General features: G+C 37.3%; 2 protein-coding genes across 3 annotated transcripts; both read left to right on the top strand.

Annotated features, from left to right (window-relative positions):
• The first annotated feature begins 547 nt into the window (after positions 1-547).
• Positions 548-3,708, top strand: LOC137180535 (CMRF35-like molecule 3). The gene is made up of 6 exons (XM_067585927.1): positions 548-816; positions 1,074-1,409; positions 1,486-1,587; positions 1,723-1,782; positions 2,906-3,019; positions 3,193-3,708. Exons 1-6 carry the CDS (start codon positions 777-779, stop codon positions 3,513-3,515), a joined length of 975 nt encoding a protein of 324 aa, XP_067442028.1. The 5' UTR covers positions 548-776; the 3' UTR covers positions 3,516-3,708.
• A 3,979-nt stretch (positions 3,709-7,687) lies between these two features.
• LOC137180534 (CMRF35-like molecule 5) lies at positions 7,688-10,985 on the top strand. 2 transcript variants are annotated; one of them, XM_067585926.1, is made up of 7 exons: positions 7,688-8,038; positions 8,295-8,630; positions 8,712-8,813; positions 8,949-9,008; positions 10,143-10,256; positions 10,430-10,506; positions 10,582-10,985. In XM_067585926.1, the coding sequence occupies exons 1-7, from the start codon at positions 7,999-8,001 to the stop codon at positions 10,744-10,746; spliced, it is 894 nt and encodes a 297-aa protein (XP_067442027.1). In that variant the 5' UTR covers positions 7,688-7,998; the 3' UTR covers positions 10,747-10,985. The 2 variants fall into 2 exon arrangements, with proteins under 2 accessions (XP_067442027.1, XP_067442026.1); XM_067585925.1 differs by having other exon boundaries at positions 10,430-10,979.
• Positions 10,986-12,032: the final 1,047 nt, after the last annotated feature.

The following is a 12,032-nucleotide window of genomic DNA, read 5'->3' as shown; positions in this document are numbered from 1 at the left end:
AAGGACACAGACTGCAGCACTGTCACACCTCACTCTGCAACAGTCACATACTCCACCATCAGACACCAATCAACAGTCTACCGCAATGTCTGAGCTCAGTGCTGATGGTCTTCAGTGTTTGGCACAGTATCTTCCTCTCCTTTAACTTTCTGTGTTATGCTCAACACATAATCACTTACATTTATAAAGACAGTAAATTCACAGGTTGTTGTGAATTAGTTATTGTATTAATTATTAATTTATCATTTAACTTAATATGGGACAGATATTATGGAAAAGATACAGATGATGTATTTTCATCATGTCCAGTACGTAGATTTCACCCTAATAAAATAAGATTAAATTCAATGTTTACATTTTCTTCTCAGTGTATTGTTTTGTGTTTTCTGTGAGACTGAAGTGTGCATGTGGTTAACTATGGTGAAGAAGTGGGAGGACACTGAAAAAGCGATGTTCACACCTACCACAATACCCCTCACACACACACACACACACACACACACACACACACACAAATGATAAACTGAAAAAGTGATGTGAAACAAAGGAAGAGGCCAGTTGAAAGGCATCACACAGCTCTAACTGTACTTCTCACGCCTCATTATTATCCCCATGACTTCCTGGTTCACTGTGCAGTTTCAGTAACATTTCTTGAAAAGGACGAATGCCTTTCTTTGGATTTCAAGCTAGTTAAGTGGACTGAGAGTTTGTGAAGTGCAGAGAAACTATTAGACGCTGATTAATATAAAAAAGTGGGAATTTAACTAAAGGTCATAATGAGGAAAATGCTTCTTCTCAGCATCTGGTTGCTCTCTGGTAAGTGCCGAACTCAACACACATTCAAGCCTCTAAAATCATCCCTGTACAGTGTTGATATTCTTTGGTACACAGTTAAGAACATTTGCCTTTTTTTCGACACTTTAAATCAAATTTATTATTGAATGTCAACTCCTTTGAAGACATCCTGTTAAAGGATGACGTTCTCTTTATAAAACAGCCAAAGCTAAAGCTCCCTGCACATTTGACATTTTTGATTACAAAAATACTAAAATCTGTTTATTTTTCTTTTGAAGTAACCAGATGCTATCACCAAGAGATTCTGGTATATTCAGGCCAGGAGGGAGGACTGATTCACATCGACTGCCCGTATGACTCAGGATATGAAAGTTATCCTAAATATTTCCTTAAGGGCACCTATGGTCAAAGGGAAACTGTCATTGAAACCACTGATAAAATGTGCAAACAGAGGACAGAAAAGAGGAAGTATGATCTCTGTGATGACACGGAGAAAAGAATCCTGCATGTGACCATCTATAACCTGGACCTGAGAGATACTGGGACCTATTGGTGTGAAATAGATGCATATATGTATGATCCAATGATAGAAGTTGACCTCAAAGTCCACAAAGGTATGTTCAAATCAACTCTTTCTATCTTTCTATCTTTACTTTTTGCTGTATTCATTCTTCTTCCTTTCTCTGACAGCTAATGCACCTGTCAAACCTCAGCCGGTCCCCCTAAATCCTCCTATTCAGACTACAGTGGAAGCCATCACCATGACTCAGCAACAATCAGCAAGAACAACAGGTTATATAAACTATTTATTCTACCCATTATGTTCAGGAACATATTTACTTATTAAACAGAGACACATTCATATATATCAAATACATCTCCATAAGCACAGGCATTTATCTGGTGGATGTTTCTTCTTTTTCTCAGTGACAGTGGATGCCAGCGTGACAACAGTGGGGTTCACAACATCTGAAGATGTAAACACAGGTAACACATCACACACAGCAGTTTATTCAGATCATGGGGAGCTTGGCACTTCAAAAAGAGGTGTAACAATTTTCTGTGAAAAAGTCTTGCTAATGAAGCCATCAGGTGTTCAGTCTTTATAATAGACAAAACAAGTTTTACATAGCAGCTTTTAAACACAGAGGCAGTAAAAATACTTTACATGAAGGCAGAAAAATGCATTGAAACAACATTTAAAAACATAACAAAAAGGAAAGTGAAATCAATTAAAGAAGAATAAAATAGAATAAACTAATATTAAAATATACACAAAAAATAATTTCAGTTGAGGGAATAAATAAAAGGCAGAGAAAACCAGGAGAGTTTTTCATTTAGATTCACAAGAGTCTAAAGTTTTGGTGTATTTCAAGTGGCTGTAATCAATATTTATATATCAACAATGGATCAGAATCTTGTATGTGAAAGTTGTCGCTTGTAACTTAATGACACAGAATCATCACTCGACTCTCTGTTCTGGATTAACGTCTTTCAGCTCATTGGTTTTGTTTTATGGTCCACAACTTTACTGTTTTGGTTCACTCTCACCGATCTCATTGTGTTATTTTTGAAAACAGCAGGTAGATGCTGAATGTTCTGCTGAACATACAGTACAGTACTGGAGCATTTAGCAGCTGAAGAGCCAGATAAGTTTGGTGTTGGTTGAAATGTCAATATTGTGTTTAGAGCCTATTTCCTCTGCCCCCCAACTGGCCAAAAATCAGTTAATGTAGGCTTTAAATCATCATTTGGTTCCATCTTTGTGCAGAGCCTAGATACACAGTCAGCTGTTTCCCTCTCAGGGGTTTTACAACAGGAAAATGAATGCTGAATTAGGATGTCACCTAGTTTGTTATTTAGATATTTAATACTTAATTTCAATACTTAATGTGTTGTACAAATTTATATATAGTGTAGTATATATGGAGGCATAAAAGAGTAGACTTGGATTTTTTTTTTTTTACTTTGAAATAAACATTTCTGTCAAGTAAAACTGAACAGCCTAGAGATATATGATTGTAAACTCCATTCTTAATTTTTACATTTTTTAATCTGTACTATATCTTTGAGTATTAGATGTATTTAACATGATATTTCCTTCTGTTAGCACCACCGGCAGGAAAGTGGCTGTACTTGGTTATGGCTGCTGCTGCTCTGCTGCTGGTTCTGCTGCTGGTTTTATATTTAAGACTGAGAGGCCACAGACGTGATACAGTGAGAGGTAAGTGATCTCAATTTAATATTTATGTCTCTGCAACATTATTATTTAGCCAGTGAGTCTCTGACTGCAAATCAGGGGAGTTGGAGTTCAATAATTCTGCTCAATCTTTCAGTTTGCATCATGTCATTAATTATGGTTCAGATTTGTGAGGTCTAATGCTCATTGTGTATTAGTCCCAGTCACCACCGGTTCATCTGACACCATATACACAACAGTAACCTGTTACAGAAGACGAGATGCCCACAGATCGATTGGTCAACCAGTCACAATCCAGACTCGGAGGACTGATCCAGTGTTCAGCAACTCAATTAGCTCCTCTCTGCAGGACAGTTTCTCTGCATCGATAATCAATCAGCACAAGAACATCTGCAGCTCATCCGCTGACAGAGACCAACACACCAGTGAGGACGACTCCCAGCCCAGGAGACAGATAACATTAGCTGCCTCTGTGCTAACCTCTGTGGTGTACACCATCATCAAACACCCAAAGAATTAGTCCCAGCTGGTGTTATTGTTGTTTTATACATTCATTTCTTAATATTTATTAGTTTGTCAGTCAGTTCATTCAGTGGTGTGTTTGATTTCATCATTTCCTGTATTATCTTATCACTGTACATTCGCTTGTTTTAAAGTGCGGAATTAAAAATCAGATGTAAATCCAAATTTTTCTACTGTATCTTTGCCACACTCTCTCTCCAATACGCGGAACAACCTTCATCAAGCTTTACAGCCTGTTTAAAAAGTCTTACAACTGGTCTAATTAATGAGTCAGAAAGACACTGAAAAGGTGATGTGGCCCCCTCCCAAAAACACACACACACACACACATAAAGAAACTTAAAAAGTGATATGAAGCAAAGGAAGAGGCTAGTGCACAAGCTTCACACTTACATCTATAATTCAACTTACCCTCGCTTCATGATTAAACCCACAACTTCCTGGTTCACTGTGCAGTTTCACTAACATATCTTGAAAAGGCTGAATGATTTTGAAGTGCAGAGAAACTAGTAGACACTCATTAAAATAAAAAGTGAGAATTTAACAAAAAGGAGGAAAATGATTCCTCTCAGCATCTGGCTGTTCTCTGGTAAGTACAGTGTACAGTGATATTCTTATTTATACAGGTGGGAATATTTGCTTTTTTCAAGCCACTTTACATTAAATCAATAATTGCATGTCAATCCCTTTGAAACAAAGCAAAACACATTCACTTTGATATTTTTGGCATAATTTTCTTTTTCAAAAAAATACAGTTTCATGTCATGTATCTTCATGTATCCTCCTGTTTAAAGGGGATCTATTATGCTTCTAATTATTTGTCATATAAATAATGTCACAATGTCAAATGTTCATATTAAATGTGGCCAAAGTTTCAAATAATGAGGTAAACATATGTAGATATAATCCCTGTGAGCAGAGGGCTCCGGCTTCAGACAGTTCTGAACACTCGGTTTCCAACAGTTTTTTCTGCTTTCGAGACGAGCTGACATCAACTGGTGTCTGATTTCTTTATCTGCTCCAGGCACAGCACGCACGGTGCAGGAAGATACTATGCAGTCGTTTGGCGACAGCTGTATAACATTTTAATAGCTATGTTACCTTTGTTATTTCCTGACAGCAGACGTTTTCCACATCAGTCGGCATTTTAGCGCCTTTCCCACACGTAACTTACACCATTATGTCACACAAAAAGCAGGTAATATTTACCAAACAGAGACGTCTTGCTCTAATCTTTGATTGCTGCTGCGGATGTTCATGCTGCCCACTTGGATTTGAAGTTGATATTTGGAGTAAAGAAGTGAAATCCTGCTACTATAGTTTGTTTACGTAGCTTCTGGAGACGGCCGTGACACAGCTTCCAGAAGCTAACCAATCAGAACAGAGTGGGCTCATCAGGAGGGGGGCCTTAAAGAGACAACAGCTAAAGCAGCCTGTGTCAGAAAGAGGCTGGACTGAGGGGCTGCATAAAGAGCCAGTATAACATAAATAAGGTTTTTTTTAAAACTGTGAATCATACAAAGCTACTCTAGTGAAGTCCTAGAATAAAAATATTGAGCTGGAAATGAGCATAATAGGTCCCCTTTAAGGATGACATTTGACCATTACAAAATAATCTGTTGTGTTTATTTTTCTTTTGAAATAACCAGATACCACCACATCTCCTCCTCATATGACTAAGTATTTCTGTAAGGGCATCTATGCTGGAGGGGAAATTCTCATTAAAACCACTGATAAAATGTGCAAACAGAGGACACAAAAGAGGAAGTATGATCTCTGTGATGACACGGAGAAAAGAATCCTGCATATGACCATCTATAACCTGGGCCTGAGAGATACTGGGACCTGGGAACCACAGGTTATTTAAGTTGTATGTAAATCCATTATGTTCAGGAACACATTTACTTACTGCAGTTAACAGAGACACATTCATATATATACCAAATACCTCTCCATAAGCATTAATCCTGTGACTGTGTCTTCTTCTTCTCAGTGACAGTGAATGCCAGCTGAACAGCAGTGTGGTCAGCACCATCTGAAGATGTACACATAGGTAACACATCACACACACAGCAGTTTATTCAGATCATGGGGAGCTTGGCACTTCAAAAAGAGGTGTAACAATTTTCAGTGAAAAAGTCTTGCTAATGAGGCCATCTGGTGTTCAGTCTTTATAATAGACAAAACATGTTTTACATAGCAGCTTTTAAACACAGAGGCAGTAAAAATACTTTACATGAAGGCAGAAAAATGCATTGAAACAACATTTAAAAACATAACAAAAAGGAAAGTGAAATCAATTAAAGAAGAATAAAATAGAATAAACTAATATTAAAATATACACAAAAAATAATAGACAAGATTTCAGTGCAGCTGAGGGAATAAATAAAAGGCAGAGAAAACCAGGAGAGTTTTACATTTACAAGTTTATAGACTGTAGTATATATGGAGGCATAAAAGAGCAGACTTTTTTTACTTTGAAATAAACATTTCTGTCAAGTAAAACTGAACAGCCTAGAGATATATGAAAAGTCTTACAACTGGTCTAATTAATGACTTATAATATCTTCTGTCATTTTTTAGAGTGTCAAAACAAAATGTTAGGGCAGAATATAATGCAATTCAATAACATATCAGTGATGGAAAAATGGGCAACAATTTATTATTTTATTAATTATCATTCACTGTTTTTAATGAAGCATTGTGCCACCATTAAAGGAAGCTGGTGATCTTTCTTCTTTATTTTTCTTATTGTCAACAAATCTCATGTGAGAGCCAAACCAACAATTAATTGATCTACTTACAAAGTATGATATATTGTATTCCTCTGTATCATAGACCTCAATTGTTGTCCAAAAACTATTAAAAACACATCAGTGAGTCACACCGAGTCACGGTCTAGTTTGTTTAGAAATGGCTCCAAAGACTAATAACAGCGATTAAGATTGTAACTCTCAGGAGAGAAGTTCCTTGTACGGCAGACGCACTGCTCATGTGCAAGAACGTGGTTCTATTAGAGAGCTTTGCCAGCTTGTTGTGCCACAACCTGTTGACTTTGTATCACATTGTCAGTTTCTCAAAAAACGTCAGTGCAGTGATGTGGCTCACTGACATGTTTTTAATAGTTTTTGGACAACAACAAAGATCTACGCCACACAGGAATACGATATATCAGGTGTTTGGATACACACACACAATACTTCTAAGTAGGATAAGTTCATTGTTGGTTCTTCACATGAGATTAGCTGACAAGAAGAAAAATATAGAAAATTCTCAACCTTGTTCTTTCAGAATTCTTTGTTTTTTTAAAGGTCAAAGTAAAAAAATGTAGTTTTCATTTTGCAGGGATTCAAAGTTTGTCAGTGTGTTACCACTCTTCATACAGGAAAGTACCCAGACACAGTTTATGCAACACCATCCATTCCGCTACAAGATGCACACACAGACATCAACACTTCCTCTTCAACAGCCAATGAGGATCAAGAAACAGATGGCAGGACCAGCAGCATCTTCACTTCGTCAGCTGCTCAGCATCAAGATACCAGCAGAGATCACAAAGACAATATTTACTCCAATGTCTCAGTTTCATCAGAGTCTCAGATCCAACCGGACAGTCTCTTCTACTCCACTGTCAGCTTCAACAAGGACACAGACTGCAGCACTGTCACACCTCACTCTGCAACAGTCACATACTCCACCATCACACACCAATCAACAGTCTACTGCAATGTCTGAGCTCAGTGCTGATGGTCTTCAATGTTTGGCACAGTATCTTCCTCTCCTTTAACTTTCTGTGTTATGCTCAGCACATAATCACTTACATTTATAAAGACAGTAAATTCACAGGTTGTTGTGAATTAGTTATTGTATTAATTATTAATTATTAATTTATCATTTAACTTAATATGGGACAGATATTATGGAAAAGATACAAATGATGCATTTTCATCATGTCCAGTACGTAGATTTCACCCTAATAAAATAAGATTAAATTCAATGTACACATTTTCTTCTCAGTGTATTGTTTTGTGTTTTCTGTGAGACTGAGGTGTGCGTGTGGTTAACTATGGTGAAGAAGTGGAAAGACACTGAAAAAGCGATGTTCACACCTACCACAATACCCCTCACACACACACACACACACACACACACACACACACACACACACACATGCACACACACACACACACAGACACACACACACACACACTCACACATAAATGATAAACTGAAAAAGTGATGTGAAGCAAAGGAAGAGGCCAGTTGAAAGGCATCACACAGCTCTAACTGAACCTCCCACGCTTCATTATTATCCCCATGACTTCCTGGTTCACTGTGCAGTTTCAGTAACATTTCTTGAAAAGGACGAATGCTTTTCATTGGATTTCAAGCTAGTTAAGTGGACTGACAGTTTGTGAAGTGCAGAGAAACTATTAGACGCTGATTAATATAAAAAAGTGGGAATTTAACTAAAGGTCATAATGAGGAAAATGCTTCTTCTCAGCATCTGGTTGCTCTCTGGTAAGTGCCGAACTCAACACACATTCAAGCCTCTAAAATCATCTCTTACAGTGTTGATATTCTTTGGTACACAGTTAAGAACATTTGCCTTTTTTTCGACACTTTAAATCAAATTTATTATTGAATGTCAACTCCTTTGAAGACATCCTGTTAAAGGATGACGTTCTCTTTATAAAACAGACAAAGCTAAAGCTCCCTGCACATTTGACATTTTTGATTACAAAAATACTAAAATCTGTTTATTTTTCTTTTGAAGTAACCAGATGCTATCACCGAGAGATTCAGGTATATTCAGGCCAGGAGGGAGGACTGGTTCACATCAACTGCCCGTATGACTCAGGATATGAAACATATCCTAAATATTTCCGTAAGGGCGACTATGCTTATAGGGAAACTATCATTAAAACCACTGATAAAATGTGCAAACAGAGGACAGAAAAGAGGAAGTATGATCTCTGTGATGACACGGAGAAAAGAATCCTGCATGTGACCATCTATAACCTGGACCTGAAAGATACTGGGACCTATTGGTGTGAAATAAATGCATATATGTTTGATCCAATAATAGAAATTGACCTCAAAGTCCACAAAGGTATGTTCAAATCAACTATTCTCTTTCTATCTTTCTATCTTTACTTTTTGCTGTATTCATTCTTCTTCCTTTCTCTGACAGCTCCTGCACCTGTCAAACCTCAGCCGGTCCCCCTAAATCCTCCTATTCAGACTACAGTGGAAGCCATCACCATGACTCAGCAACAATCAGCAAGAACAACAGGTTATATAAACTATTTATTCTACCCATTATGTTCAGGAACACATTTACTTATTAAACAGAGACACATTCATATATATCAAATACATCTCCATAAGCACAGGCATTTATCTGGTGGATGTTTCTTCTTTTTCTCAGTGACAGTGGATGCCAGCGTGACAACAGTGGGGTTCACAACATTTGAAGATGTCAACACAGGTAACACATCACACACACAGCAGTTTATTCAGATCATGGGGAGCTTGGCACTTCAAAAAGAGGTGTAACAATTTTCTGTGAAAAAGTCTTGCTAATGAAGCCATCTGGTGTTCAGTCTTTATAATAGACAAAACAAGTTTTACATAGCAGCTTTTAAACACAGAGGCAGTAAAAATACTTTACATGAAGGCAGAAAAATACATTGAAACAACATTTAAAAACATAACAAAAAGGAAAGTGAAATCAATTAAAGAAGAATAAAATAGAATAAACTCATATTAAAATATACACAAAAAATAATAGACAAGATTTCAGTGCAGTTGAGGGAATAAATAAAAGGCAGAGAAAACCAGGAGAGTTTTTCATTTAGATTCACAAGAGTCTAAAGTTTTGGTGTATTTCAAGTGGCTGTAATCAATATTTATATATCAACAATGGATCAGAATCTTTTATGTGAAAGTTGTCGCTTGTAACTTAATGATACAGAATCATCACTCGACTCTCTGTTCTGGATTAACGTCTTTCAGCTCATCGTTTTTGTTTTATGGTCCACAACTTTACTGTTTTGGTTCACTCTCACCGCTCTCATTGTGTTATTTTTGAAAACAGCTGGTAGATGCTGAATGTTCTGCTGAACATACAGTACAGTACTGGAGCATTTAGCAGCTGAAGAGCCAGATAAGTTTGCTGTTGGTTGAAATGTCAATATTGTGTTTAGAGCCTATTTCCTCTGCCCCCCAACTGGCCAAAAATCAGTTAATGTAGGCTTTAAATCATCATTTGGTTCCATCTTTGTGCAGAGCCTAGATACACAGTCAGCTGTTTCCCTTTCAGGGGTTTTACAACAGGAAAATGAATGCTGAATTAGTCACGTAGTCTGTTATTTAGATATTTAATACTTAATTTCAATACTTAATGTGTTGTACAAATTTATATATAGTGTAGTATATATGAAGGCATAAAAGAGCAGACTTGGATTTTTTTTTTTTACTTTGAAATAAACATTTCTGTCAAGTAAAACTGAACAGCCTAGAGATATATGATTGTAAACTCCATTCTTAATTTTTACATTTTTTAATCTGTAGTATATCTTTGAGTATTAGATGTATTTAACGTGATATTTCCTTCTGTTAGCACCACCGGCAGGAAAGTGGCTGTACTTGGTTATGGCTGCTGCTGCTCTGCTGCTGGCTCTGCTGCTGGTTTTATATTTAAGACTGAGAAGCCACAGACGTGATACAGCGAGAGGTAAGTGATCTCAATTTAATATTTATGTCTCTGCAACATTATTATTTAGCCAGTGAGTCTCTGACTGCAAATCAGGGGAGTTGGAGTTAAATGATTCTGCTCAATCTTTCAGTTTGCATCATGTCATTAATTATGGTTCAGATTTGTGAGATCTAATGCTCATTGTGTATTAGTCCCAGTCACCACCGGTTCATCTGACATCATATACGCAACAGTAACCAGTCGCAGAGGACGAGATGCCCACGGATCGGTTGGTCAACCAGTCACAACCCAGACTCGGAGGACTAATCCAGTGTTCAGCAACTCAATTAGCTCCTCTCTGCAGGACAGTTTCTCTGCGCCGATAATCAATCAGCACAAGAACATCTGCAGCTCATCCGCTGACAGAGACCAACACACCAGTGAGGACGACTCCCAGCCCAGGAGACAGATAACATTAGATGCTGGAACCTCTGTGGTGTACGCCACCATCAAACACCCAAAGAATTAGTCCCAGCTGGTGTTATCGTTGTTTTATACACTCATTTCTTAATATTTATTAGTTTGTCAGTCAGTTCATTCAGTGGTGTGTTTGATTTCATCATTTCCTGTATTATCTTATCACTGTACATTCGCTTGTTTTAAAGTGTGGAATTAAAAATCAGATGGAAATCCAAATTTTTCTACTGTATCTTTGTCACACTCTCTCTCCAATACGCTGAACAACCTTCAGCAAGCTTTACAGCCTGTTTAAAAAGTCTTACAACTGGTCTAATTAATGAGTCAGAAAGACACTGAAAAGGTGATGTGGTCCCCTCCCAAAAACACACACACACACACACATAAAGAAACTTAAAAAGTGATATGAAGCAAAGGAAGAGGCTAGTGCACAAGTTTCACACTTACAGCTATAATTGAACTTACCCTCGCTTCATGATTAAACCCACAACTTCCTGGTTCACTGTGCAGTTTCACTAACATATCTTGAAAAGGATGAATGATTTTGAAGTGCAGAGAAACTAGTAGACACTGATTAAAATAAAAAGTGGGAATTTAACAAAAAGGAGGAAAATGATTCCTCTCAGCATCTGGCTGTTCTCTGGTAAGTACAGTGTACAGTGATATTCTTATTTATACAGGTGGGAATATTTGCTTTTTTCAAGCCACTATACATTAAATCAATAACTGCATATCAATCCCTTTTAAACAAAGCAAAACACATTCACTTTGATATTTTTGGCATAATTTTCTATTTCAAAAAAATACAGTTTCATGTCATGTATCTTCATGTATCCTCCTGTTTAAGGGGGATCTATTATGCTTCTAATTATTTGTCATATATATAATGTCACAATGTCAAATGTTCATGTTAAATGTGGCCAAAGTTTCAAATAATGAGGTAAACATATGTAGATATAATCCCTGTGAGCAGATGGCTCCGGCTTCAGACAGCTCTGAACACTCGGTTTCCAACAGTTTTTTCTGCTTTCGAGACGAGCTGACATCAACTGGTGTCTGATTTCTTTATCTGCTCCAGGCACAGCACGCATGGTGCAGGGAGATACTATGCAGTCTTTTGGTGACAGCTGAATAACATTTTAATAGCTATGTTACCTTTGTTATTTCCTGACAGCAGATGTTTTCCACATCAGTCGGCATTTTAGCGCCTTTCCCACAAGTAACTTACACCATTATGTCACACAAAAAGCAGGTAATGAGCGTAATATTTACCAAACAGAGACGTCTTGCTCTAATCTTTGTTTGCTGCTGCGGATGTTCATGCTGCCCACTCGGATT

This window comes from Thunnus thynnus, chromosome 3 (assembly GCF_963924715.1).
Source record: "Thunnus thynnus chromosome 3, fThuThy2.1, whole genome shotgun sequence".
NCBI lineage: Eukaryota > Metazoa > Chordata > Actinopteri > Scombriformes > Scombridae > Thunnus > Thunnus thynnus.
This window is presented reverse-complemented; position numbering and strand designations above follow the sequence as displayed.